Here is a 27,874-nt window from a genome sequence, read left to right on the forward strand (position 1 = left end):
CATGCTCCAGAGAATGTCTCTGATTCTCGTACAGAACAGAAGCTTCCAGGCTCATGATGGTAATGGTGATTATCCTCTGTAGTACGGGGTACAGTGTCTGCAAGGTTCGTCGGTCGTCCAGACAAAATGTAAATCGGCCACAGGGCTGAAGCTACAGCCACTCGTCGCAGCTGATTCCTGAATCTCCCGATTCTACTCCGTTGTCGTTGGCCCTCTTGTCAAGACAGGCCGGGAAGACTAAGGATTCGCATCACCCAGATCGGACACTAGCAAGGGTCGCCACCCAAAAGTCTGGAGAAGATGATTTCTCCAGAATCATCTTGACGCAGTGACTTTCTGACAACCTATCTATCCAGTTTCCAGTAAAACCCCCAAATGTTCCCAGCGTTCGCCAATTTCGAGGCGGTGCAAAACGCACAGTTATCCAATTACTGGTCCTCCCAAGTCCTAAATTATACCTACTTAGTAACACCAGTCCGGTTTCGGCGGCCTTCTGGCTGTCCAAGGATCGTTGCCACGCCCCACATTCGGCACTCGTCTCTGGATCGTGTATGTAATAGTTTTACCGGGTAAATAAAACTTTACGCCTGAAGGGATGGTTGGGCTGCAGATATGTCTGGAATCGGGTATTGATTCCTACAACTTTGACTCTGTAGAGAGAACTTCGAACAGAGATGATATTGCGGAGTAGTAACTCCTGATTCAGCCGCTAACTTGAATTCTTCCTGACTGTCTGACATGGAATAATGTGGCAGGCGCGCTACGATCCACCCACGCGACATGGCGGGGTTTTTGAGGGGCAGTCATAGATAAGGAATTGACTAAGAATATGCGCTGATAAGTCGCAGGTACGCGATTTTACGCTTTGTCATTTACACTTCAAATTATTTACCATTTGTCTGGAAGTATTTGAAAATCACAATAGAAGGTCTCTTCCAATTGATTTGGATCAATTGTGTGCCCAATTCCTCGGAATCATCTCCGTGATTCCATCTTCTGGAGAGATAAGTACTCAGGAAGCAATTAGGGTACTTCAACTACGGAGTACTTCGTACCTAACCAGTCAGATAGCCTGTGAATGTCTTCTTAAGGTCTGATGCATCCCGTAGGCTATTATAGCACACCTACCAATAGGATTTGGGTCTCTTGCATTAGGCGCATGCATGATTTGTACTAATTGGGCCTTGCAATTGATATGCATCTGCCCCTGTCGCTGTTTGATAATACCTTTTAGCAACATAATCAAGCTGCTATCTTTACAACTGCAATGTCATTCACAAGCATCAGGCAATGTCATTGATATTGCTTTTGAGACACAGTCAGCCAACATGTCATGCACACCAGTACAAATGTATATTGACGAGAATCCCGGCAGATCTTTATCAGTATGCATTAATTCAGTAGCAGTCGTTGCTCTGGCGTGGGGTGGAGCGTCCAAGGAAGTTCCAATCACCTCTGTGGCTGCAATCAATATTGATCGCATTTGATGGTAAAATTAAAGGATTTTATCAAAGATCTCTGGTCCATACTCTGTATATCTGCCTATCATAAATGAAACATGTCGCATTACATGGCACATGCCTGTTCTGCCCGCGCAACGGAAGAAAGGGGGGGTCATTTTTGATCCATCTGATTTCCTAAACAGGAATTATTGTTTAAGTTGATGGATTGTAGTATGCATCCATATATGGAGGACATTGTTGGATTTTCGAGATTATTCATTGAGCGGAGAAGACCTATTGACTTAATTCTTCAGTTACAGTATCCTTTCTACAGTGGTAGAGATAATTTTGATCTGTTATACGATGATGATGATTATGAGGGATATATGGTTGGTATGGTACTGATGTGGTGATAATCTCGTACTAATTTCCGCCCACACTTTAGTACTTTTGCCTCATTCCAGTTGAGCACCAGAATAATGAAAGTATCCAGCACTTGATATTCCGGCGAGAACACTAGAAAGTAAAAACCCTCAAATTTTATTCTGAACCATCAATTCTAGGTATGAATACTTCGTAGAGGCCAGATGATTCGATCATGCAGGCTGTAACTTATGAACATAGAAGTGGATATGATGCTGATTGGTGGGAATTGGTATTACGGGAAGGCGCCCAGCAACCAACGTGTAAGGTAATTTTCAAACTGTTTCCCTATCTAATTTTCAGTTTTGATGGATCTCCCAGTGGGATTATTCTGGGTTCCTTCATCTTTCCCGTAAAAATAACTGAATTTTTGCCCCCCCGGCGCCCCAAAGAAATTCGGTTGCCCTCATGTCGTCCTTCTTGCCTTAAATTTGAAGGATATCCTCGCCCCCCACCCGCCTTTCTACCGTGACTCCCATATAACCATTTCGCCTCATCTCCATCCTTTATCGTCCTCCTCTTTATTTAACACTTAACCCTCTTTCTCTCTCTTATCTGCTCTTCAGTGTATCGTCGCTTTCATCCATCTCTGGATTATTGTCGTCGTCAATCTCTCTGTCTACTGGAATCGACTTCATTTTGAGTAATTGAAGTCTTTGCGTGCTCTGCGTCTGCGAGCCTGAAACATTCGTCAAGAAGAGAAATCTATCTTCATATCACATATTCTGCCAATCATGGTGAGTATTTCAATACATTCGAATACAATGTTTTGGGTGATTTCGTTGAAGACTGGTGTTCTGACTCATACCTTCTTGCTATTAGGCTGCAACATCAACCGTCATCTCCAACACGGAGAATGTGCGTTTCCTCTTTATTGATTTCACAATTTTTCCTTCAGCCGCCTCTGCGGTTTAGAGGAAACAGTCATACTGACTTTTGTGCGCTGGCAACAGCTCATGAAGTACATGAGCCTCGACCAACGGGGACATGTCCAGGCTGAGTACGTCTGGATCGACGCTGTCGGTAACTGCCGCTGCAAGACCAAGGTATGCAAGATCTTTTTTCTCCACTGAAAATCGATCCTACTTGTTACGTGGAAATGCGATTGTGGAACATGGATTCCATGTGAATGGGTGTACAATCTTGGCGACAAGATGAATACCTGGATATTGCTGGTTATGGTCACTGTGGGATGCTGGGTTGGCGAAATGAAATGAGACGTGCTGTTATCTTAACTCGCACCCTCTTCCGATAAACCCTGCGCACGGTGACTAGGAACTGCAAGCCATGATTTCATATCTGCACCTTCCCGTGACACGTGACAGGCGATACAACGCAGCGCGATCTTGAGACTCATGTTTGCTAATTCAATCCTTCGTCCATTTAGACTCTCACCACGCCTGTTAAATCTGTCGATGAGCTCCCTGAATGGAACTTTGACGGTTCTTCCACCGGCCAGGCCCCCGGTGACAACTCTGATGTCTACCTCCGCCCTGTTGCTATCTTCCCAGATCCCTTCCGCCGTGGCGATAACATCCTCGTTCTCTGCGAGACCTGGGATTCGGATGGAACCCCCAACAAGTTTAACTACCGTCATGAGGCCAACCGCCTGATGGAAATCCACGCCAAGGAAGAGTTCTGGTTCGGTCTGGAACAAGAATACACCCTCCTCGGCACTGACGGCTGGCCTTACGGATGGCCCAAGGGCGGTTTCCCCGGTGCTCAGGGTCCTTACTACTGCGGTGTCGGAACTGGCAAGGTCTACTGCCGTGACATTGTTGAGGCTCACTACCGTGCCTGCTTGTACGCCGGTATCAAGATCTCCGGTATCAACGCTGAGGTCATGCCCTCCCAGTGGGAGTACCAGGTCGGTCCCTGCCAGGGTATTGAGAGTACGTCATGATCCACCTTCCTTTAATGCATAAGCCAGTACTGACTAAATACAACAGTGGGTGACCAACTTTGGATGTCCCGCTTCCTGCTCCACCGTGTCGCTGAAGAGTTCGGCGTCAAGATTTCCTTCGAGCCCAAGCCCATCAAGGGTGACTGGAACGGAGCCGGTCTCCACACCAACGTCTCTACTGCCTCCACTCGTGCTGAAGGTGGTATGAAGGCCATTGAGGCTTACATGCAGAAGCTGGAAGCCCGTCACAACGAGCACATTGCCGTCTACGGTGAGGGCAACGAAGAGCGTCTCACTGGCCGTCACGAGACCGGCAGCATCGACAAGTTCAGCTATGGTGTCGCCGACCGTGGTGGCAGCATTCGTATTCCCCGCCAGGTTGCCAAGGACGGCAAGGGTTACTTCGAGGACCGCCGTCCCGCCAGTAACGCTTGTCCCTACCAGATCACCGGTATCATCGTCGAGACTCTCTGCGGTGGCAACTAGATATCTTCGATATCACAACAAAATGTGCAAACATTTCATTAGCGCTAGTATACCCGCCGGCGTCAACTGGGTGTAGAACTACAAGAGCGGCCTGGCAACGTGTGGAGCAAACATAGATTTCTTTTCTCGTTTTCCCATCCTTACTGTCGGTATTTCAGGTTGTCACTCTTACTCTCGAGATGCCAGAGCTTGCGCCTTTGCGTTCGTTACCCACTGCTGCTGTTGCATTTTTAATCAGATTTTTTTGTCTTCCCATGTGGGTTATGTGTCACGTACAGCATAGAGGACTTCTTTCCGAGGTGAAACGGAGAACAATCATTTGAATCATGAACAATCAAGGTTTATAAACAGGAATGACTGGACTGCCTTTATGATAGTAGCAAAGTGTAATTGTCATGCTATCTTTGCTGTATCCGCTGCAGTAGATATCAGCTTTCGCTATATATACATATGCTGTCAAAACCACACATAAAAAGCGAGCAACTACCTATTCGTCTATTGATTATATTGCATGGACACTGAATTGCATGCTATCACAGAGTGCAGGAGCCAGTATCTATCTCCGTCTTTCCAAAGCCAATCATGAGCAATCTATCGATTCACCACTTGTCTACGACTACGTGCCCTTTCTGAAAATGCGGAGAAGACCCGAAGACCCCAGACCCTGCAAACCACGCTGTTGAGCCTCACGCCTAGCGGCAACATCGACAATCTTCCCCGGCTCACCGGCTCCGCGAGCGCGCCTCCTCCGCTCCGCCAGCCAAAGGCCCGTCTGCATGAGCACCGACGAAAGGATACTGGCGCACAGGATGCCGACCATGACGAGGTTGGATTTGCGGAACTTGGCGCGGCCGGGGGCAGCGCTGTCGCTGGGCCAGCCGGTGTAGAGGGCGTAGGTGGTGAGGATGCTGCCGAGGTTTCCCCAGCCGGAGACGACGGCCGAGGCGGCGGCGACGCCGACTTCGCCGTGGCGGGGCTGGAAGACCTCTGTTGTCCAGGACATGGTGATGGGGACTGTGGGGCCGAGGCCGAAGCCGACGATGAGGAGGCCGCCGTAGCGGGGCCAGGGGTTTGTGGGGGAGCCGGCGTAGGTTGTTAGGAGGAGGCCGAGGATCTGGAGGCAGACGGGGAGGGAGAAGAAGAGGGCTCGGTGTTTGTGGAAGCGGTCGGAGAAGGGCGTTACCAGGAGGATGCCGAGGAGGTCCATCTGCTGCTGTCAGTGTATGCGGCAATGGAGTTAATGGGGAGACTGACAAGCCAGATTGGGGCTGTGAGGAGACTCAGGTCGATCCCGTTCAGGGACTGGTCGATCCCCCTGATGATGACGGTGGCGTAGTTCTGGACGCCGATGCCCACGCCGACCACGCCAAAGTACATGACCAGTAGCGGCCACAGGCGCCAATCGAGGAACACGCCGAGGAGGTCGCGGAGGGACCACTGCGGACGGTGGTAGACGCGCCTCAGGTCGTGGTAGTGGATCTCTGCGTCTCGGCCCGTGAGGGCGGGGGCGCTGCGTGGCAGCCACCGGAGATACTTGCGACGCGGGGGTTGGACGCCAGGGGCCATGGGCCGGTCGGGAAGCCACCAGAGAAGGACGATGCCGACGGCGATGGTGATGACGCCGTAGACGAGGAACATCCATTGGAAGCCCACGAGGCCGCGCTCGCCGTCCATCTTCTGGAACCCTGCCGACACCAGGCCCACGACGGCGGCGGAGATCTGGGCGGCAGTGAAGTATTGGCCGATGCGTTTGCCCGTCCGCGAGGGAGGGTAGAAGAGGGTGAGGTAATAGGTCATTCCGGGCCACATGCCGGCAATGACGATGCCGAGCAGAAGACGGAGGAGACTGTGTGTGCGGTCAGAAACTGCAAACTCCAAAAGAGCAGGGATTAAACATACTATAAGCTCCACGCTGCTTTCATGGCCGCCATGCAACTGCCAATAATACCCACGCTGATGACGATCCGACTCATCCAGATGTGCGGGCTGAGTCTGGTCATCACCAGATTCGACGGCAAGTCAAAGACCACATAGCAGACGTAGAACAAGGCGAGACCGGTCGAGATCTGATGAGGCGTCAGGTGCAGCACGGACCCGAGGTCGTGGCCTACGTCCATGTTCATCGTCTGTGCCAGACCAACGTTGGATCGGATGGCAGAGCAGAGAAAGTACAGTACCCAAAAGGCAGGGATAATCCGATAGTCTAGTTTTCTGGATGACTGTAAGCTTCTTTCTGTGGCATCACACGTCACGCAGAAACACACCTATAGATGCGCTCAATCTCAGCGATGCTGGGCTCATCGCCAGATTCAACATCATTCTGAGTCTCAGTTGATGGTTCCCGGACATTCTCGGTGTCCTGATGCTTCCCCACATCTTTGGGACGGATTTCTCCTTCTGATGAGGACATATTGAGGCGATGGAATGAGTAGTGAGATACCGATTATGATTAGAGCTGCATTGATGGTGCAGGAATATCCAGAGCAAGTAGGAATTCTAAATGATTGAATCAAATAGAAAGAACAAGAACAACACTCGAGTCGGAACCACGGGAGATAATGCAGAACCTTCAACGCATCGAAGAGATCTGCAAGCCCCGCACCGCCAGGCGTCAAATATAGGACTGTGATGCAATTCGACTACTTCAGAACGGATAAAGATAATCTCTCCACGCTAGCTTGTTGGAAATTGTTCTGATGATTGTCAATTAGCATGTGTCACTGTCCAGATAGACTTGTAAAGTCTCATTTTCCGGAATAGGAAATGAGAGAGGAATTGAGGCAGCGAAAATCTCCTCCAGCGTTCACTGTAGATCGACTTGCAGGAGACATCACCTCCTTATTCAACGTACCTGGTCGACGAGCCAGAGACCGAGACCGATATTAGTACTGTATACGCCGTAGTAAGTGTCTTACTTATTACCCCGTCAGGACTCAGAACAAGCAGACAAGTCCAGATGCAGACACTAATTGCCAGAACCCGTCAAATCAATCAAGATCACAACAAGAAAACCCCAAGAAACGAAAGCCAGGATATCTGAATCCCCCCAAGCCAATATTAATTTGATCGTGGAGCGGAGTTTGCAATCCGACGATCGGACCAACCTTTTTTCTTTTTTTCTCTCCTTTTTTTTTTTTTCCTTTTTCCTGAAGCTTCGACGCTTAAAGCCGGAGCGGACATTCCACCCGCCCAACTTTGTTTGAACGACGGTTTACTTGTAGAGCTTCATCTTTCCCTTTCCTTTCCTTCCATGGTATCGTGAAAGGAAAGAATTCTATTCAACGGATCCTATTCCACACTCAACAGCTGGCTGGTCACAACGCCAACTTCCCAACGCACACTCACTGCAGCAGACCCCTCAAACCTTGAATGACTCACAGTATAGTTTGGCTTCGAGCTGCCGATGTCGGTCAAAGCCACTTCTACCGATTATGTCTCTGTTGCGGTATGTCAGTGGTTCTAGCTGCTTTCTACTTGAACTGCGTAAATAGTAATACTGGTAGTCGTTGTGTCCTATCGAAGATCTGATTTGAGCTGCTGCTTTGCGTGTACTCCCTCCTTTCTTTCAACCAGCTGGTATGAACGACTCGCTCGAACCAGAGTAATGCATGCCACGTTGTCATGTGCTGGGTGGTGAATTGACAGATGAGGTAGTGCACCACCTGATAGGGTTGTAGCCTGCAGCATAGTACTTTAAGAACGGGACTAAACGTGGTGCGATGGCAGTCAACCCGACGAACAAGACTATGATGACGAAAGAACTATAGATATACACTTCTACGATGGGCAGGGAAGCCTTGAATCTGATGACGAAAATGGATAAGTCTAGAAGTCTCCGTACAATTAATTCAAAGCGGGGTATATAGCCATGCAGGTGGACAGTATCAACCGTCCCACTCTTACAACATGCCTCATCTAGAGGCATTCATGATAGGACCTTTTCTATTCGTGCGTCAAGCCATCTAGGCCTTTTCCATGCGCTCCACTCTCTCGGAGCTCGTGTTCTCGTCGCTGTTGCCTCCGGCTTCCTTGTGAGCGTGGCTCAACACGCTTGCACGGCGCAGGGCGTCGTCCTCCACATCATCCAGTGTGAGCAAAAGTTCGCCCTTCTTGCCATACATGTGTGGCTCCTCCCTAGCAACGCGAACCACAGAAAAGATGCTCTTGGTCTTTCGGAAAATACGGTCCATCTCCTCCAGAGACCGTCTGGTAGTCTCTGGGTAGAAGAAGTAGACAACGGGGAAGATGGCGGCGTTACTGTCGTTGGTTAGCGTCTGTCCCGGAAACGGAAAAAAAAGAGAGAAGCTTACATGACGGCAAAGATAATGTAGGTCCGCCATTTGATGTTCTCGAATGCCACCGGAGTAATCATGACGACCATAAAGTTGAAAATCCAGTTCGAGGACGTAGACAAGGCATTGGCGGGGGCACGAATCTTCAGAGGGACAATCTCGGCAGGGTACAGCCAGGTCATACCCAACCAACCAATGGCGAAGAAGGTGTTGAACACGAAGAGGAAGACGGCACAAGCGACTTTGGATGCGTCGGTGCCGAGACTGGCCGTGACGGCCAGGATAACCATGGAGATCGACATACCGGCGGCACCAAACAACATCAGGGAACGGCGACCAAAATGCTCAATAGTGAACACGGCAATCCAGGAAGCAATGAAGTACTCGGTTCCGTTGCAAGCGGCAATCAGCCGGGACTTGATCATGGTCATGCCCAGCTGCTGCTCCAGCACAACCGGAATGTAATACGTGATCAGGTTGATTCCGGAAATCTGCTGGAACATCTGGTTGACGTAGGCAAGCACGGTACGATGGAAGTGGCGATCCTCAGTCATGGTGAACATGTCGCGGAACGAACCCTTGCTCATCTCCAGGACAGTAGCCTTGATGGCGGTAAATTCGGTCTCGATAAAAGTTTCATCGGCGTCGCTACCCAGCAAAGCGGTCAGAGTCCGCCTTGCTTCATCCTCGCGGCCCTTGAGAACAAGCCAGCGGGGTGATTCGGGAAGCGACATGACGAAAGCCAGGATAATCGCTGCAAAGAAGATCTGGAAGGCCAAGGGGAAACGCCAGGCCACTTCGCTGGGGTCCGCAAAAAGCAGACCAAAATCGATCCAGTAACTGATGGTAATGCCGCAAGTGATCATGGCACCCTCGATCATGACCATCTGACCGCGACGGTTGGACTTGCAGCATTCCGATTGCCATGTGGGCACTGTTGAGGTGTTCATACCATTACCTGTTTCCACCTGCATTAGCACATAGGTCCTCTGGAGTCGGTGACGATGCCTGTACTGGCCGGCGAAACTCACCAAAACCGGTAACCAAACGACCAACAATCAACTGCGGAAGATGGTAGGATGTACACTGCAGGATCGCTCCAACCACCATGATCAAGGAACCGAGGAAGATTGTCTTGCGGCGACCCAGCCAATTACCCACCCAGATGGTGGGAATCGATCCGGCGAAACATCCCAAGTTATAAGCAGCAACAACGATACCTGAGTGAGATGTAAGCGACAGCCCGAGAAACACAGACCCAGTCAAGACATGGGATTGATACTCACCTTGGCGCGTAGACTGCGCACTTCTTTCAGACGGGCTCAAGCTTTCAAAATAAGGTCCGGTAAGGGCGATTGTTGGGAAGTATTTGACGAATGATTCCAAGGTTAAAAGACCTCCAGTGACACCTTGATCGTACCTGGTCGAAAAAGTCAGATATCGCCAGCAGAAAGCGCAAATGTCAGAGAAGATGGATCCATCCCAAACTTACCCGAACAGCAGAAAGTCCATACCGGCAATGATACCGATAGCCAGCTGGAGCTTGTGGCCTTGAAGGCCCAGATACCGTTCGGTTCCCATCTTGCGCAAAGCACCGTATGCCTCGATACTTCAAGATCCGGACGAAGAAAGAGACTGCTTGGTAGGTAAGGCTAGGACCCCAGAGCAGACAGACTCATATGACGGAAAGATAAGTCCAGGACTGATTTGAAAAGAGGGAAAAGAGAAAGAATTAATCAGAGAAAAACAGATCAGCGTCGCACGAGGGAAGAGATGGGGGGTTTTTAAAAGAGAGGGTTTATTAAATGTATGTTCAGGAAAGAGCCAATAATTATCATGATTACTACTACCTAGGATCCTGGTGAAAAGTAAAAGCTCAAGGATCAAGTAGAGAGAACCTAAGGCAGGTACTTTGCCCAAAGCAGCAGTGATCGGGAAATGCCTCCCAACTGGCGGCATGATTTGGTATCGCAGACGAGCTCATGGGCAAATCAGCGAATACCATCGTCGAGGAGATTGGATGGGGACGGTTGGAAATGAACTCCACCATCTCCGGATCGAGCGAGGCAACGAATTTCCCCGTCATTTCGTGAGTCGGGTAAGAGGTAGTGGCTCGTTCTTTGCATTGGGGTACGGGGGTTATGGGGGCGTGGTGTTACTATACAGGATCCCCACTTTGACCCCGACCCTGATGGGGGGGAGACCAGAAATGACGGCGGCACGGCGGTGGTGTGGCTTGATTGATCGGCGGGGAATGACCGGCGCGAAATTTAGATTTAGCATGTAGAACTGCTGATTGAAAACATTATTATCATTTGATGTCTTTCCAATCCTAAGGATTATTATGCCGTCATGGCGTGGGTTTGGTTCTCTTGGTTTAACCGCAGACGTCCATGCGCTAACCTGTTTTGGGCAACCCGAGGAATACTGGTACAGAAGTACTGCGTACTTCGAGTAGATACAGGAGAGTCGAGGAGACGATTCCCGCGGTTGGAAAATTGCCGATTCTTTGGTTCTACATAAGATGCTATGCTGGAGGATGGAACAAATAATTCTCCCTCGCGTCCTTGAAGCTTGTGACTGCTCGCTTGGTCCTTCGCGTGGTTGTCGCTTGAATTCTAAGGATACCGCGTACATGGGCCATGGCCGACTACTACGCGATCAGACATAAGCGGGTCTTCAAGTGGGTTGATCAACTTGATCTCACTTTTCCATTTTATGACTTGATTATTCATGAATCTGGGGTTGTGAGAGTCTCGGAGACAACTGATCCGTGTCCATAGACTGTCTACGTCTTCCGTAAAGAAAAAGGCAACAGTAGCTTTATTCGCCAGCATCAAGGCAGCGGAGTACGAACTACACATGTCGTGTTTCTCAAGATGCTATCTCATGCTAGCTAGTCTAGGGAGTTGACTCAGTTGAGAAACATACTATTCCGTCTGGCAGTTCAGCCCGATCTCCACCAAAGTCCAAGGCCGAAACGCGGGCCGGACTCCGGAGAAACCCAGTCCGGGATGCCCAGCGTCTTCGCCGAGAATAGGATCGGCCCACCCCCAAGACCGGGACAACCCCAGAAGCAAAAGAAAAGAAAAAGCACGCATTCAAGAATCAAGACTATGCTGCAGAGCGAATAGGATCAATATACATAACTCTTAGTAGAGACGCGTGAGTGCTTATTTGTGAAATGTAGGTGTAGGATACCTTACTTGGTAGTTGGTACCTTTGGTCCACTTCCCCAGGTCGTCGCCTCCTTGACTTTGACCATTTCATCTTGGACCAAGTACTAACCAAACGTGGAGAACACAAATAGTCGCCTACCCTCCATCAGAGCCCACCATGAATCCTCGAGGCTCAAGCGCGACTGAAATGGAACGTGCACAGCCGCTCCACCGTATGCACTGCTCTGATTGACTCGTTTAACCGTTATCGATGGCCTGTGATGGTCGATGTCGCACCTTTGCTATGTCTGCCTGCACTGGAGACCCGCCGGAACTGCCTATTCAGGCGATTCCGGGCCAGGTCATATCAGTATGCATTTCGCTTCATTTCGCTTCGCAGTTTGGCTTTCCATTGCTCGTGTTGGAGTCCTGTCATGCTTGCCATTGACTGCGCATTACATTCGCCGGAGCTCAACCTTTACGTAGCATTCATAATAACATGTGACTGTCGACCTAGGCCTATAATCTTGACTTTCGCTCATCCATTGAATCGTCTGATCAAAATACCTACAGCTTCAGCCGAACTCTCACCGACATCGTATACAAATGAAAATGGTCTAATCTGAGTCTGATGATATTCCAGAAACGCGGCGCTGTGGGGCGGTTGGTTTCACAGCCCTGATGACGGCAGTGGCTCAACTGAACCTCTTCATTAATTAACAAAACCTACACCATCGGTGCTTAAGCTCCCGTATTCGATCCACGATATGGCGACGCCACAACCCAGCCGGAAATCCTCCATGGCCCTAATCTCATCAATTCGGGCTACCACATATATATATGTTCGGTAATTAGATGGAGGGACATTTCTCACGAAATGTAGTCTCGAAAGTCGAACAAGTCGAGTGAATGGTCATTGTAGACTTCAAATGAGAAACTAATCGACCCCATTCATTCGCCCCGCTGGGTCCAAACTCCAAAGCACCGGTACGATTCATCAATGGTGGTTTTGGTAAGATGGGTTATCGGGTGCATTTACACTACTGGAGCAGTAATGCAGGTGTGAGCTCTGCGTAGGACTACAAATCCGGCTACAGGGAGTCGGGCCGGATCATCTACATGCTACGCTGGAGGTCATTCATATCAAGTCGTAAATTCATCATATCCGAGATCACAAACAGAAGGCTGCCTACTGTCGACCACATCACAAACAGTCAACAGTCAATGCGAGCCCTCTGCCCGATTGTACCCGGGTGTCTTTCTTCAGATCTGGTTTAGAAGTTATCCGGGCCCGCCCGGTTGAGCTTGGATAGCCAGCGACGGCAACAAAGGCAGGAGGCCAGCGAATATGGAGTACACTGGCAGTAGCATCAAGGTTAGACCGGAAATGGTCAGAGCGGTCGAGCAGACAACATCCAGGGACGATCACGACGCTTGCGCATGACATCGGATTCAGACATCGTCAATCTTCAACCGAACGGTAGACACCACCAGGCACAGCGTTCTCCTCCATGCGCCCTGATATCTACCATCCACCACCACCGCCCGACCAACCGCCCGCTTCGGCATCTCCGTCAGTATTTTCATTGCTGACGGGGGCAGCGGTATTCCAATCATCGCCCGCGGCATTGTCTTGGATGTCGTTGTTGTCCTGCCCGAAACTCTCAGTGGCAGCCTGTGGACAGCGCTTGATGGTGTGGCCCACTGTTACATTGGTCAACATATAATCATTATGTCTGGCATCCCTTGGCAGATCACTCACTTTCACCACAGTTGTTGCATTTGACCTTGGACCAGTCCTTCTTCTGGGGGCAGTCACGGCTAAAGTGTCCAACTAGAATATCATGCGTTAGACTGTAGGTACGAGAAACAGCCGATCATATCAGCAAATGGCATCTTACCTTCGTCACAATTACGGCAAGTCACGGTTGACACATCGCGAGGTTTGTCACAATCTCTCGCCATGTGGTCCTCAGATCTGCTGCAGTTAGAATGTCGACGGCGACTACAGCTCCTTTCTCCGAGACTTACCCGCAGTTGCGGCAGGTTCTAGGGGCAGGTGCCTGAGGACAATCCTTTGCAAAGTGGCCCACTGCAGTCATCAGTATATGCATGTGTGGTGGTCAGTGACATCCAAACGTAACACTTACTCTCATTGCAGCGCTTGCATTCGACACCCTCAGCAGAGCGGGGATTGGGACAGTCGGCTGCCTTATGTTCCGGGGATCTATTCAAGTCAACGCAAGCCTCGGAAGATGAAGAGAGGAAGAACGACATACCCGCAGTTACGACAAGCAAACCTGTCGACGCGAGGCTCAGTGCAGTCACGGGCACGATGTCCACTGGCGCTACAGTTGACACATTTGACTTCGACCCGCTCCACCAGAGCACGCTCTTCCTTGCAACCACGAGCAGTGTGACCCATTTCTGCGATTCTTTAGCATTATTCCTAAGAGCAGCGACATCCAAGCAGAGAAAGTTCAAGCTCACCACCGCAGTTATTGCACTTGGGAATTTGTCTATCGTAAGGGAAGCCAGCGTCCTCAAGGCGCTCAAGGTTCTCTTCAGGGTCGGCGGGCCAGCGTTCCTTGAGGTTCGCGCGCTGCGGCTTAGGGCTAAAGTAGAACGCAACGACGTACTTGCAGTTCAACTTGCCCTGAAGGTTGATCAAGCTGATGCTGTCGCCGACTGGCTTCTCCTGCAGTGATAGAGCGCCGTCAGTATTTCCCAAAGAACGTACAAGACCAAGAGTTTTCGAACAAACCATGGCAATCAGGTAAATGTTGAAATTATCCTCACGCATTTTCTTCTCAATATCCACAAAAGTGGCCTGAGGAACCGCCTTGGCATAGACCTTGAGGCCCTACAAGGGTTGTCAGCCACCAATCATTGTGTTCCAGGTGTATATATCAGCAATGCGTGTAGGTCAATGAAACTGACATACCTCACGGAAGTCCTCCAGATCTCTCTCGTCACTAGCCTTCTTGAGGGCAGCCCAGGCCTCCTCGGGAAGCTTGTCGGGGATATCGTTCAGATCGAATTTGCGATTCTCGGTGCACTCGATAGTCTTGTGACCTGGCGCATGCTTTTGTCAGCTACCTTAATCTATCTGCGCAAGGCCACGCACATACCTTCGGACTGGCAGTTCTTGCACACATCAGGGGGTCTATCAGGACACTCCGCAGCCGGGTGTCCCTCCTTGCTGCAGATACGGCAAGGACCTTTGAACACACGCGGCTTGGTGCACTCTGCCTTGGAATGACTATACAGCATTAGCATTGACAAAAATTGACTTGTAGCCTAGAATTACTTACCCCTCCTCGCCGCAATTGAAGCAAGCCATACCCTTACGAGGTTCAGGACATTCACGCGCAAAGTGACCATCACCTCCGCAACTGGGCCTTGTCAGCAGCGGAAACCTCGTAGAGCTTGCCAAGGGAGGAAGACACATACTTGCGACACTTATTGTCATTGCCCTCTTCACCAGCACCGGAGGTAGGCTCGAACTGACCACCAGAGTGATCACCGCCCCATTTGCTCTCGCCGAAGTCTCCAGCAGGGGCGGAGCTGATTGGGTTGACATTCTCGTCAGCGAAACCTGCTAAACAAAAAGTGAGTATACACGTTTCCGCAGATGTTATTCTTGCCGGTACCGGCCCAGGATGATGAGGCTCCCCGCAACAGAGCAGGACTGCCAACACGTCCGCCACTGCTGGAAAGGAAGTATGAAGGCGTACGTACCAGCACCATTGTTGTCATTCCAGCTGCTTGCTTCACCGGTATTCCAGGTATCTGCCTCGCCGGAGTTCCAGCCAGACATTTTGACTGTTGGTTCACTCTCGAAACTAAAAGGAAAGCAAGTTAGACGACGGTGTTGTCAAGGATTTTGCTTCGCATCATATGCTTTGGTGAGAATATTAAACAGATGTCTCTCTTGAGAAAGCAATGGAAAAGGCAAATGCCCTGATGGAAAATTTTCAGAAACACACAGAACGTGTTCGATGGGCGACGATGAAAAGTATCCCGGCAGACTTGATTTGATCAAAGCATAGTGGAAAGACTTACCCTTACACGAGTCTTCTTAGAGGAATCAAGAAACAAAAAGGGGACAGATGCGGAAAGATGCAAATATGTAGAAAGGAAATGAATGGGATATGGGTGAAGAATAGAGAAAGTGAGGGAGGAAAGAAGAGTAGGTGAGCTCGAGGAGCAACAAACAAACCACAACAACAACGACGCCTCAACCTTTGTTTGTCTCCTGAGAAAATCTTGCACAGACAATCAATATTCACAAGAAAAGTCTCTCAGTTGTCAAGCTGTTGCCTGCCTGTGTCCTCAGGCCAACAACCGAGCTATATGGATTCTGTGCAAACGCCGATGAATTTGGATGAATTTGCAGTCTTGCTTATATAGTTCGAATATCCGATGCCGTAGTTTTCATTATATCATGCAGGCAGTCGCGAGTACATGGCTTCATTTCCTCCGTATGTCTATATTTGTCGAATAGCGATTATATTGCACCAGCTACTGATAGGCTTAAGGTACACTTCATACCATACTAGTCCGGTATCGCGGCTTAGGCAATCCTACAGTTCTATCATGAGGCAAGAATCATTTCAGAAGTCGTAAATCATTAGAACCCTAGTTACAGAGATAACTGGGCAAGTTCTCCCAAGTAATGGTAAGAACAACACCAAGATGGCGATGAGTAAAAGTACACAAAGGTCACCAGCTCCTGCTCCAGAATCATTATGCCAGCAATTAAATCACTTTCCCACGACCTTATGCAATGACCAAGCTAATGATCAAGCTGGGTTGTAGGTAAGTGTGCCTGGTCTGGCATCACTATCAGGCTTGATCATTGCCGGCCGCGATTGCTTGAGCCAAAAGCTTGCATTTGTGTTTGAGCTTTTTATTCTCTTCGGTTAGAGTGTTGAGGAGGGTGACATGCTGAAGGCAGTCCTCGCATTCGGTATTGGTGGCTCCATTGGCGGAATCGAGAGCACACTGGTGCTGCTTCTCGCTCATCTCCTTCACTCCGGCCTCGAGCTTCTTGACCTGATCGGTTTGGTTCTTGAGGTCGTCTTCGAGGTTTCTGTTGTTGACCTTGAGCTCTCCAATCTCTTGTCTCCATTCGGCTTCCTTCTCCTTCAGCTTCATCAACTCCATCATAAGATTCTCATTGTTCTCTTCCAACTGCGCGTTACGGGCACGCTCTCTCGGGAGATCTCTCATGGCGTTAGCTGCCTGCATAAGCAGGTGTGCACCGTGCTGCATGGGTGGGTATCCGTCGTTTCCAGCTTCCATAAGATCAGTGGTAGCAAAGGGAGGAGGAGAGGGAGGACGAGGAGCCATTTTCTGCTCAGGCTTTGATGGCGAATGTTCGTTGGCAGTAGGTTGGTGATTCTGTGCAGAATGACGATTGGTTGCAGGAGATAAGCTTGGACGAGCTCTCTGCACCGGTGACGCGATTCCAGAGGTTGCCTTAGGTTTGTTCGTTTCTGCTGCTTTCTCAGGAGAGTGAGAACCTGAAAGTGTTGGGCGAGATGAGGCAGATGCAGATTTAGTAGTTTTGGTAGATGTTTTCGCGTTCTGCAGTGTGCGACGAGGGTCAGGGCTAGCGGGCGTTGTGCTGAATGGATCGCGTGCACCACGTTGAGCAGTGAATTGGAGCTTTGTAGTCGTGGATGGGCGCTTCAGGCCAGAAGCCGAGCGCACGACAATATCGTTCAGCTGCTTGCGAGGCGTATTACGAAGCTGACGAGCAGTAGGTGAGCGGCCAATGTCACCTCCAGGGTCAATGTCGCCCCCGTCTGAGTCACTACCCTCGCTAGGATCGAAATCAGGGTCACCATCAGTGTTCGCTGCGACATCACCTGTCTTGGGTTGCTTTCTGGGGAGCATCTCGTCGTCTCCTTCGAGGTCCATCAGACGTTTGTTTTTTTTACTGAGCTGAGTAGTGTTGGTCACTTTATTCTGATTGTTCGCCTAATCAACACGAGGTATATTAGCATGAATTCTGACTATTGCACGCGATATTACAAATGAGATGACATACCATTGCCTCAGTCGCTATATTACCATTGTTCGCCTGATCACCATGAGGTACGTTAGCATCAAGCTCTGACTATTACACGAGATACTCCCGAGATAACATACCTTTTTCTGAGCGTCCTTCTCACGTTCAATTTTCAGGTCCTATAAGAATTAGCAATGCATATATTGCTTTGTATCATCCCAACTCACAGAGTACTGCTTGCAGAGAGCATTTCCGCTGCGGCCTGGAAAAGCCTAGAAGAGATCAGCTATGATTCTTCAGATATATGAAGTATAGTCATGTTACCTGCTTGATTTGATCCCAAGGCAAGTTAGGATGTCTATCCCGGTAATTGAGAAGCCGACGTTTCTCTGACTCTGACCAGCGAGTTCTAGAGACCTTCGTGTTTCTCCGCATCGAGAAAGACAAGGGACTTGAGGAAACAAACAAAAAAAGGACCAAAAAGACGCAATCCGAGAAAAGGTTGTTCAACCAAGCTTTTATAGCTGGGTTTGACCTGGCTGTGGAAGATATTTTCAGCACTGGCTGCGTTTACCTGGGCTCAGACTCTCAGACTCTCCGGACAAGACAAAAAAGACCAGGATAATCAGCTAGTGAGTCGATGTATCTCCTCTGGAAAAGTGCTGGTAACCAACAGAAACCAATTAGGATGATGAAGGACTGGCAAGGCTGAAACCAGAGGAAAGAATCAATGCCTGGACAGGCTGAGATCGTGCAAAAAAGTCCTGCTGCGCCGAGACTCTGTGAAAAGGTCCCTCTACGCCGAGACTTTGAGTGCATCTAGCAGACGGTGAAGTATCACACTTAGGAGAATGGAAAGAGCAGACTGGCTCTCTTCTATGCTTAACGAGGTCTACTGAATCATTGACTTGAAATTGCTGACTATAAGCAACCCTATGTAACAATAGGGGAGTGTCTACTTGAGCTGGTATTGCTCCCCAGGACAATATGCATTGATGAGAACCATTAGAGAGAGATATTGATACATCACTGAAAAAGGAGGTATGTGAAAATCAAACCCAAAAATCCTATTCACAGACTGCCTCTACTGACCAAACAATGACAGGATAGTTAGTTATATCAAGGCAGAACCAACAGCCATTGAAACCAAATAAAAAGCAAAAAGCAGCCATTTACGCATCCCATCGTCTCGTTTGAGCTAGCTACATACCCCAGGGAGATTTTTTTTTATGCGGCACGATGGCGTTGAAAGACCTCCTATCGAAATTGCGGCACAGTCAACTTGCATTAGGGTGTGAAATCGTTTGATGCTCTTTGATTTCTGCCTTGCAATCGACATGGATTCTTCCAAGGCAGACATTAGGGTCAATGGCGCTTGGGTAGGATATGGTAGAACGCGATTTTCTCATGATTTTTTGGTTACTACTAGGACTGTGATGGAGACTCTGACATATGATCTGAGTGAGTCCTGTCTCGGGTTTGATAAGACAGTGTGTGAGATCATACACTTCTAGTATATCAAATCTGTGTAATCCAACAACTAGGCACTGAGATTTGTAAAGTTAGGTCTCTGTTGTAAGACTTTTAAGTCCCTAGACTAGAATCTGAGTAGCATTATCTTGGGTCATAAACTCTTTTAAATATTCCTGCTGCCCTAAAAGTGACAGACATGTGTAATCTCTTATGTCAGGGGGTATAATACAGTCCGAAAATTGTCACTTTATCTCAGCTGTAGGTAGTAACATTCCCAGGAATAACAAAAGTACCTTGTGCTGATGAAACCAGCTTAGTATCTGTGTAGAAGACAAATACACATACTTGGTCGTCAACCATATTATACCCCCAGTAATCTCATAATCATAGGATCCTGCTTGATCGAATATCACCTATAATTTAGTATAAAGTTGTGAATAGTCATACAACGCTCCAGCTATCTGTCTCATCCTTAAGAATGCCATAAAAGTAAGGAGAACCTCGGACTACTGTCCCTGGAAGGAAATGACACAAAATCATACATGGCATAGATTCGACTGCAGTTTACTTGAAAAGTCTGCCCAGCAGACCCCCAGCAAGGTTATTCACAATATTGCCCCCAAACGCCCGGCTAGCATACGTAGAAGCCTGGCTAAAGCGATCGCAACGGGAGAATGCAACCGTATTGGTGATGGTCAGCACCAACGCAATGGCTGAGACTGTATTAGCCTTTGACTCCGTTACAACTATTGATATCAGCATAGGACAACTCACCCACTAGACTCAACCAAATAACACCGCTCATCCTCACGAGCGCCAAAACGGCGAGTCCGATCCACAGCGCAGGTGTCACGTAAAGGCTGAGCCAGAAGAACCTCTTATCTGTGCCCGAGATGCTGCGCGTGGCAGGGTCGGAGGATTCAAAGACCCAGTGGGAATCGCCGGTAGCGGTGTTGACTTCGTTCCACCAGCGTAGACCGACTAATCGACGTCCGGCGATGTTCTTCAAATAGTAAAAGTCCGCGGAGAGGAGGATTAGAGTTAGGATGAAGACAAGGACGCTGTGAATTGTGTTAGCGGAAGAGAAGCTATGAGACGGAGCGACCAGTAAACTCCCAAGTACTTGGGAAACTTACAAATTCTTGATAAATAAAACACCGAATAGATACATCAACAGCGCACTGGTGCGGAACCCCAGGAAGAACATAAGAGTGATCGGATGGGCGCTGAGACGCCAGTTCAGTTCACCCTGCTGCACCTGGAGAGGTTGGTCCATGATGCCGTACGAAGAGTTCTCAAACCCTTGCTAAACAGAAAGATGGCAATCGCTATAAAGCTCTCAGGTTTTAAATGGAGTATCAGCAATCTGCGTGAAGTGTATGCATGATGCTGCGTGTCTCCTGCGTACGTATACAAGGCGGTAGATGAGGGCAGAATATGCTCCACAGCGGAAAAGCAAAACAAACTGTCTGCATAGGGAAAAGGAAGCTGTGGAATTACGGATCGTTTGCCATCAGAGCCCGGCTTGCATGTTTAGATGGATATAATTGGACATTGGATTGCCAACGGACAAGGCAAGAATATAATTGCCAGCAGAATTTATGGCAAGTGATGTCGATTAAACGGCCCGGTTAAGCTCTCAGGTCCCAATCCAAGAAGCCTATGCTTAAGACCGGACCTAGACTATATCTCAGACCGAGGATATAGCACAGCAATATCCTTTCCATCCTGGCATGCTCTTCAGCTGGCAAAAAAGTGCTTCGAAGACACTGAATTACTCCGCGCATATCATCTTGATTTAAATCATATATATATTCCAGACAGCAATGGCGTCGAGGAATACCCTCCGTCGCGCCCTTCTATACAGTACGTGAGTCAACAGAACAAGCTCTCCCCGCAGACGACCATCCCCCCTCTTGGCGCATACCACACGACCACGACCTTCAGTAATATTTCTGGCTGACACCTAATTGACAGTTCCCGGATCTTCCCAGCGCTTCATTGACAAATCCCGCTCATTGACGGCGGATTGCGTCGCCTACGACCTGGAAGACAGCGTGACTCCGCACAAGAAAGCGGAAGCTCGCTCGCTGGTGCGGAGAGCGCTCGACCAGCCCGCTCCCTCGGGTATCCGCGAGCGCGCCGTTCGCATCAACTCAGTCGATAGCGGTCTCGCATTGGCAGATCTGACCGAAGTCGTATGTGGAGTCTCAACTCCTCCAAAGTCAACAATCAAGCTAACGAAAAGAACAGCTCCAATCCCCAAACCTGAGCACCATCGTCATCCCCAAGGTGAATTCCGCCTCGGATCTCACCTTCGTCACGGATGTCATCTCCCACACGCTCTCGCAACAGCCACACTCGCAAGATGCAGCCTCACGGCCCCCTATCTCACTTCTGGCTCTGGTTGAGTCGGCTAAATCCCTGACGAATCTGACCCAGATCTGCGCAGCGACTCCACTTCTCCAAGGTCTGATTTTCGCGGCGGAGGATTTCGCCCTCGACCTCAGTCTTACCCGCACTCCATCTCTAACAGAATTCTTGTTCGCTCGGTGCGCCATTGTGACTGCGGCTCGCGCTGCGAATCTGCCGTCTACAATTGATCTGGTCTGTACAGCCTACAAGTCTACCAAGGGGGGTGGGTCTCCACCGGCGGTTTTGGAGGAAGAATGTCGCGGAGGAAAGCAACTGGGATTCAACGGGAAGCAGTGTATTCATCCTTCGCAGGTAGAGACGGCGCAGCGTATTTTTGGTCCGGAACCGGCCGAGGTCGAATGGGCTGTGCGAGTGACGATTGCGGATGAGAAAGCAGCCAAGGCAGGCCGCGGCGCCTGGACTCTGGATGGAAAGATGATTGACATCCCTGTCGCGGAGAAAGCACGCGCGATTGTGAAGAAGGCGGAGGCTTGCGGATTTGATGTGAAGGAATTGCAAGATAAGTGGCGGCATCAAGAGCCCGAATGAAAATGAATTTGTCGCCTGTCGCACCTCTGTCCTTGCCGTCACATGCAAGTTCTCAACGGCTTTACTAGGAAGGTTCGCGACTGATCTCCAGTAGCTGATGACAAGTTAACGTTAGAAGTGTTTGATAAATATATCTAACTCGTATATACGTTGTAATTGAAGGAGTACCATCGTGATCGAGGCGCGATCGGGCCTGTCCATAGAGCAAGCAACAGCAAACTAGTAAGCACTATGCGCTCTGCATGGAGCAGTGCAGGAGAGGAATGACCAAATCTCATAATCGTCGTTTGCGCGCGGCGAGAATATGGTGGCATACTTTGCTCTCCCGATGATGGTGAGAAGAAACTTTCAGTCAAAGTGTTGGGATTGAGAGGTCTTTCGAGTCATCTCCTGAGTGCAATAACGGACAGCAGCGCATGTTATCCTTCAAAAGAGAACGACACGCGATCATGAACTCTTCGACTCCAAATCTTCGCGCTTTAACAATTGAATCTTGCCCATTGTCATTACGGGTTGATTACCATTGCTGTCGCCGCCCCTCCCATTCTCACCCTCTTCCAGACTTTTGGCAAGAGTCTTGTCATAGCTGGTGGGATCGATTCCCAGGATGCCACCTACATATCCTCCCCTCTCCCCGGGCACACTAAACTCACGGAAGAGGTACTTCCACTCGTTGAGCCAAGCCTTGACAGCCTTTCCGATCTTGTCTTTGCCATTCTTCGAGTGATGACCCGTGCCTGTGATGGCGTAGATCACGCGTCGTCCCTCGCGAGCATGTTTCAGAAGGATTTTCTCTAAATATTCAATTGCCTCTTCGGGATGCAGGCCGTGAAGGTCGACGTAAAGTTCTTCGGACGACTCGTCCAAACCGGCAGTAAGAAGGTGCTTGTTCCGCTCTTCATACAATTGCCGTGCCGCTTCGCGATGGCACTTACGCATCGCTTCGTTTTCTGCCTGGCCTCGAAGAGACAAAGCTTTTGCGGCTCTAGCATCGTTCCGGTTCCAGGCTTGAGCAGCGCTGAGAGATATGTTAGTCTGCGCGATTTATCACGATTACCCCAGTCCGCTTACCTTTGAAGAAATTTGTTTCTCACTGTTCCATGGCGAATAGCCTCCGTACGGTACTTGATATACTGCTGGTTGGCTCGAGAGCCAGTCTCAAGCCAAGGAATATTCTGCGGAGCTGGGATAGACTGCGCAGCAGCACTGTTTTCGCGGCTTTTGGTCCCTTCTCTGCTATTCTTGGACGTGGGTTTGCCTTTGCCAGGCGCAGGGGACGGAGACATACGGACAACATCCGCCAAAGATGTAGGCAAATTCTCTTTGACGGAACCGGTTTCTCGGTTATTGCGTTTTCCGTGCTTCTTACTAGCATTCTTTGCGCTCACTGCAGCAAGCGTGGGAAATGCATCTGGATCATCTACGGAAAGCGCTGTAGGGTTCAATTCACGATGTTGGTGACGGCTTGTTGGGCGGGAATGCGGACGAGACCCATGGCCGTTGCGTTTCCCTGGGGTGAGCTGCATTGCTTGTGGAGATTTGTTTCCCGCAAGACCTGACAGATGAGGATACTTGCCAATGTAGTGGTTCGTCCATTGCTCCCCAGCTCCTCCTGCAGACTGTAACGGAGGGAAAGCTTCTGAGGTGTTCTCTACGTTGAATGTCGGACCGCCCTGTTGGTTACCATCTGCCACACTGAGATTCGCAATTAGTGCTGAAGGGTCGTGGGAGAAAGGACATCCATCGCCCGCAAGGCAATTGCCCATGATCCAGTACCTTTTGAAGCACGTATCAGTGTGAAGCTCATACACCATATACGTTTCATTTACTTACTTGCAGACATGATTGGTAAGATCGTGGCTGAACCGACAATCTGCACGAAGGCATTGTCCAGTAGACAGCCAATACTTACAGACAACAGGGCTTCGATTGTGGTTCGGGGACGTGCTTAATCTCGGTTGCTCCATGATCATAGATTTGCCGACGACGACACGACCATCATCCGACTGACTGAAGCTGCCTCCACCGTGATCCTGTGAGAGAGATGCAATAGTCGCGCCGAGATCATAACCATTTGCCTCCAGCGCAGCCTCAATCTCTTCATTGGATCTTTTATCTCCGAGCACAGTGCGCAAGATATCGTGGGGGCTCATATCGGGAACAAATTCCGGGGCAGTGGCGCTGAGGGCACCCGACGCGCTCATTGTACCCACAGACGAGGTGGTGCTCTGCGCATCGTCTGCAACCAGCCAATCCACATTGCTATCGTTGCCAAAGTCACTGTAAAAGTCTGATACTTGACTCTGGTCCGAGAATTCGTAAGCATTAAGGTTCGGCGAATGGGGGATAGGTTGCGCAAGGGCTAATCTCGGGGATGGTCGCGGGGAGGTGAATGGTGATACGGTCGATGAAAGAGGTGCGCGAGAAAAGCCTCGTGAGCTTTGGAACCAAGATGAGCCGCCAGGGCTTGTGCCTAGATTGGAGGGAGGAGATAAAGGTGTAGAGGAGCGTGCCATCTGCCATGGCGCTGGCGACGTCCGGCGGATCACCGTATGACGAGGAGGGGGAGGGGAAGAGTCGGGCAATGTGCGATTCCGATGCCGCCAAAGGACATCGAGCACCGCATTCTCCAGTGATGCTCCACACAAAGAGGTGTTCTCCCGTAGGAAACTCTCAACTTTCTCTACCTGTTCTTCTTCATCAAGAGCTTTGTCCTGAAGGATCTTGAGACAACTGTCAAGAAGGTCGTCGGATATCATCCTGAGTAGATGCTTCGATGAAGCGATAGACGACTAGGTGAGAGCGAAAGAAGCGGAGCGAGGTAAGGCGGCACAGTAATATGAAGATGAGGGGTAAATGTCGTCAAATCCTCGGACGGCGATGAGAGCGTATTCGAAACTTGAGATTGAGCACCTTTTCAGAGACGAGAATCCATTGTTCTCCAAAGATGGGAAAGCGCTGCGAATCACAATCGGTTGGTGGTGGTGTCAGCTAAAGGAGGGGCGTAGGCATGCGAAAGGGGGACAGATTGCGGAACACTGAAGATTAAGATCACATCGCATCTGTCAAAGGAAAGAACCCATCAAAAACGATGAACGAGAGGGGCAAGAGAATTCAACTGAACAGTATAAAATGAGAGATCAACGCTTGCACAACAGAAGGAAGGATATAAACGAGGATGAGAACAGAAAAGAGGAGGGTGGACGAGAGATCGGGAATCGTGGTCAACGGAGCTTAAGCTACTGGATGGAAGGACGGGACTCAGGCAGGGAATTGACAGCCATAACACCTGAGGCGCTCAAGCTACTGGTTTGCAACAAAGGCTCTAGGCATACTACTGCTGTGCTACGTATCTACTCCTACTAGGATGAAGAGATCACATTTTCTTGTGTTAAGAGAAAAAACCTGATTTTTTCTATTTATTTTTTATCTTTAGATTCTTTCCTAATCTTTACAAGATCAGCTCCAAAAAGTTCGAGACCATATCTTCCACAATTGTTTAATGTCGTTCTTAACCACGAAATGAGGTTCGCGGATGTGGGGGAGGATCTGGAACCTCAGGCCTAAAGGCACCAAATTCCTTGGCTTGAGATAACAAAACGATCGTCAATCAGCGGAGGAGGTGCAATACTTACGACATCTTGATATCTATTATTCTTCTTCCGGGGCGCTCGCAGTTGATGTACATCATTGAAGATCTGCTGACAGGGATTGTAAACAGAGAGACATAGACATCACCTACCTCTCAAAAAAAGTTCACTTGCGCCTGAGTCAGGTGAAAATAAATGATGAATGCCTTAGTCACTCACCTAGGTACCGGGTAACTAGTTAACTAGCGACGAGATAGGCTCTCTGTGTACAGTCAGCAGCTGAAACCTCCAACTTCGAATGGCCAGGTACAACATCACGGCGTCAGCCTAGAGATCATCTCACTATGACGGCTAATTTCAAGGGTTAATCAAGTTGGGTAACGACATTACCCTAATACCTTCCATTTCAACGTCTGATGGGGGTTTCCTGACTTCAGCTCGATTCCTCTCTCGGCCCCCCCTGCTTCGCAGCCCATCGAGTATTCCGTTACCTAGCTACTTATTTCCTGCACACTTTCGGGGCTCCCTTCCCTGACAGAGCTCCAGAAGGGTCATATCTTTATGCGCAGTTGATATCAATCTTGCGATTGGCATATTCTCGAGTGTTGGCTGGCTTGTATCCATGCTCCTACTCCTCTAAGCACCGATCCCTGTCATTGCCGATTCACGATCATCGGAGGGACAATCCGGATAAAATTCCACGCTTTTGAAGATGCCTGCAGATTATACGTCCACTGCGCGGGCTCTATCTCTTCCAATGTCGCCTGCAGAATCCCTGTCGCCCGCCGAAGAAGATACACAGCCATTATGGAGCCATCTCGCATCCAGCAGACGCAATACTGCCAGTCCCTCTGCCCGGGAATCAACTGGCTTCCGTGATCAAGTCGTCAATCAAGTCACGAAGATGTTGCGACGCACCAAAAAGACATGGCGGAGACTAACATTTTGGCAGAGAATTGGGGCTATTGGGGCAGCTTTGCTTGCCATGCTGCTAGGATTGGCGTTCATGATCTTCACAGGACAAGTGTTCTTCTGGCTGGGGCCTGTAGCTGAAAAATGGGAACAGTCATGGCTGGCATTTTTCGTCCTCTGGCTGTGCGTTTTCTTCGTTTCTTTCCCACCATTGGTAGGTTGGTCCACGTTTGGAACGATAGCCGGTTTCATTTTTGGCATATGGAAAGGGTAGGTTTGATTTGTTTTCCTGCTTTATTTGATCGATTACTCTGAGCCTAGAACTAACACACATCTTAGCTGGATCCTCTATGCCACTGCAACCGTGCTAGGATCCACATGTTCTTTCATCGTGTCGCGGACGATCCTATCGAAATTTGTGAACCGCATGATGGAACGGGACAAACGATTCGCTGCGCTCGCGTTGACACTCAAGTACGATGGTCTTAAACTCTTGTGCATGATTCGCCTATGTCCCCTACCATACTCTGTTTGCAATGGTGCCGTCTCGACCTTTCCGACGGTCCACCCTTTGATGTATGGACTTGCAACTGCTCTCATCACGCCCAAACTGCTTGTCCCGGCTTTCATTGGAAGTAGGATTCGGATTCTTTCCGAGAAAAACGAGGAGATGAGCGCCGGGTCCAAGGCTGTGAATATCTGTAGTATTATCCTTACAATTGGAATTGGTATCTTTACAGGCTGGTATATATACAGGAGGTAAGTTTCCCCTGGGCGTGGACACTGCTTTGGACTCTTCGAAAGGCTAAGATATGGTTATAGGACGTTGGCTCGAGCCAAAGAGTTGGAAGCCAAAGAGAGAGCAGATATACGGAGCTCGTTACAAGCCGATCATGCTGCTCACCGTCCTCATGGTTCTTTCTCCGAAGACCCAGACGTCAACACCGCTGCCACTACACTCGCTCGCGATGAGGAGGAAAGAATCGGGTTTAACGACTTTGATGATGACAACGTCGATCTTGTTATTGATGACGAGAGCGGCAGCGAAAATTCTTCCAATTTCACGAAAATGCAGTTCCGGGGACCCTATAGGGATGAATTCACAGACAATGATTCAGACGTTTTCGGGGATAGCGATGGACCCGACAGTCAGATGTTCCGTCTCCATACACACGTGCGATCGGGCTGAGACCTGTCACGTTGTCCACGGGT

At 49.5% G+C, this 27,874-nt stretch overlaps 9 protein-coding genes across 9 annotated transcripts; 3 read left to right on the forward strand and 6 right to left on the reverse strand.

Annotated features, from left to right (window-relative positions):
- Positions 1-2,599: 2,599 nt before the first annotated feature.
- Positions 2,600-4,254, forward strand: glnA (glutamate--ammonia ligase; the record flags this gene model as incomplete). The annotated part of the gene is made up of 5 exons (XM_043270319.1): positions 2,600-2,602; positions 2,688-2,723; positions 2,819-2,911; positions 3,253-3,757; positions 3,815-4,254. The coding sequence occupies 5 exons, from the start codon at positions 2,600-2,602 to the stop codon at positions 4,252-4,254; spliced, it is 1,077 nt and encodes a 358-aa protein (XP_043126254.1).
- Positions 4,255-4,870: 616 nt separating this feature from the next.
- Aspvir_007138 (putative MFS transporter) lies at positions 4,871-6,664 on the reverse strand (the record flags this gene model as incomplete). Its single annotated transcript, XM_043270320.1, has 4 exons — positions 4,871-5,461; positions 5,509-6,100; positions 6,154-6,465; positions 6,519-6,664. The coding sequence occupies 4 exons, from the start codon at positions 6,662-6,664 to the stop codon at positions 4,871-4,873; spliced, it is 1,641 nt and encodes a 546-aa protein (XP_043126255.1).
- A 1,552-nt stretch (positions 6,665-8,216) lies between these two features.
- Positions 8,217-10,127, reverse strand: Aspvir_007139 (sugar porter family MFS transporter; the record flags this gene model as incomplete). The annotated part of the gene is made up of 5 exons (XM_043270321.1): positions 8,217-8,511; positions 8,565-9,504; positions 9,578-9,766; positions 9,833-9,966; positions 10,039-10,127. 5 exons carry the CDS (start codon positions 10,125-10,127, stop codon positions 8,217-8,219), a joined length of 1,647 nt encoding a protein of 548 aa, XP_043126256.1.
- Positions 10,128-13,229: 3,102 nt separating this feature from the next.
- Positions 13,230-15,524, reverse strand: Aspvir_007140 (putative zinc knuckle transcription factor (CnjB); the record flags this gene model as incomplete). The annotated part of the gene is made up of 13 exons (XM_043270322.1): positions 13,230-13,408; positions 13,467-13,538; positions 13,606-13,682; positions 13,736-13,796; positions 13,855-13,931; positions 13,984-14,131; positions 14,195-14,402; positions 14,469-14,567; positions 14,649-14,779; positions 14,836-14,966; positions 15,019-15,099; positions 15,158-15,302; positions 15,446-15,524. The coding sequence occupies 13 exons, from the start codon at positions 15,522-15,524 to the stop codon at positions 13,230-13,232; spliced, it is 1,488 nt and encodes a 495-aa protein (XP_043126257.1).
- A 1,028-nt stretch (positions 15,525-16,552) lies between these two features.
- Positions 16,553-18,158, reverse strand: Aspvir_007141 (uncharacterized protein; the record flags this gene model as incomplete). The annotated part of the gene is made up of 5 exons (XM_043270323.1): positions 16,553-17,692; positions 17,763-17,795; positions 17,864-17,902; positions 17,951-17,995; positions 18,048-18,158. The coding sequence occupies 5 exons, from the start codon at positions 18,156-18,158 to the stop codon at positions 16,553-16,555; spliced, it is 1,368 nt and encodes a 455-aa protein (XP_043126258.1).
- A 1,602-nt stretch (positions 18,159-19,760) lies between these two features.
- On the reverse strand, positions 19,761-20,472 carry Aspvir_007142 (DUF846 domain-containing protein; the record flags this gene model as incomplete). The annotated part of the gene is made up of 3 exons (XM_043270324.1): positions 19,761-19,909; positions 19,971-20,257; positions 20,333-20,472. 3 exons carry the CDS (start codon positions 20,470-20,472, stop codon positions 19,761-19,763), a joined length of 576 nt encoding a protein of 191 aa, XP_043126259.1.
- Positions 20,473-21,022: 550 nt separating this feature from the next.
- On the forward strand, positions 21,023-22,160 carry Aspvir_007143 (HpcH/HpaI aldolase/citrate lyase family protein; the record flags this gene model as incomplete). Its single annotated transcript, XM_043270325.1, has 3 exons — positions 21,023-21,062; positions 21,174-21,394; positions 21,450-22,160. The coding sequence occupies 3 exons, from the start codon at positions 21,023-21,025 to the stop codon at positions 22,158-22,160; spliced, it is 972 nt and encodes a 323-aa protein (XP_043126260.1).
- A 447-nt stretch (positions 22,161-22,607) lies between these two features.
- Aspvir_007144 (CCCH zinc finger and SMR domain protein) lies at positions 22,608-24,919 on the reverse strand (the record flags this gene model as incomplete). The annotated part of the gene is made up of 3 exons (XM_043270326.1): positions 22,608-23,178; positions 23,232-23,936; positions 23,994-24,919. The coding sequence occupies 3 exons, from the start codon at positions 24,917-24,919 to the stop codon at positions 22,608-22,610; spliced, it is 2,202 nt and encodes a 733-aa protein (XP_043126261.1).
- A 1,543-nt stretch (positions 24,920-26,462) lies between these two features.
- On the forward strand, positions 26,463-27,851 carry Aspvir_007145 (TVP38/TMEM64 family protein; the record flags this gene model as incomplete). The annotated part of the gene is made up of 3 exons (XM_043270327.1): positions 26,463-26,932; positions 27,002-27,421; positions 27,485-27,851. 3 exons carry the CDS (start codon positions 26,463-26,465, stop codon positions 27,849-27,851), a joined length of 1,257 nt encoding a protein of 418 aa, XP_043126262.1.
- Between the last annotated feature and the right edge of the window lie 23 nt (positions 27,852-27,874).

This window comes from Aspergillus viridinutans, assembly GCF_018404265.1.
Source record: "Aspergillus viridinutans IFM 47045 DNA, scaffold_5, whole genome shotgun sequence".
Classification (NCBI taxonomy): domain Eukaryota; kingdom Fungi; phylum Ascomycota; class Eurotiomycetes; order Eurotiales; family Aspergillaceae; genus Aspergillus; species Aspergillus viridinutans.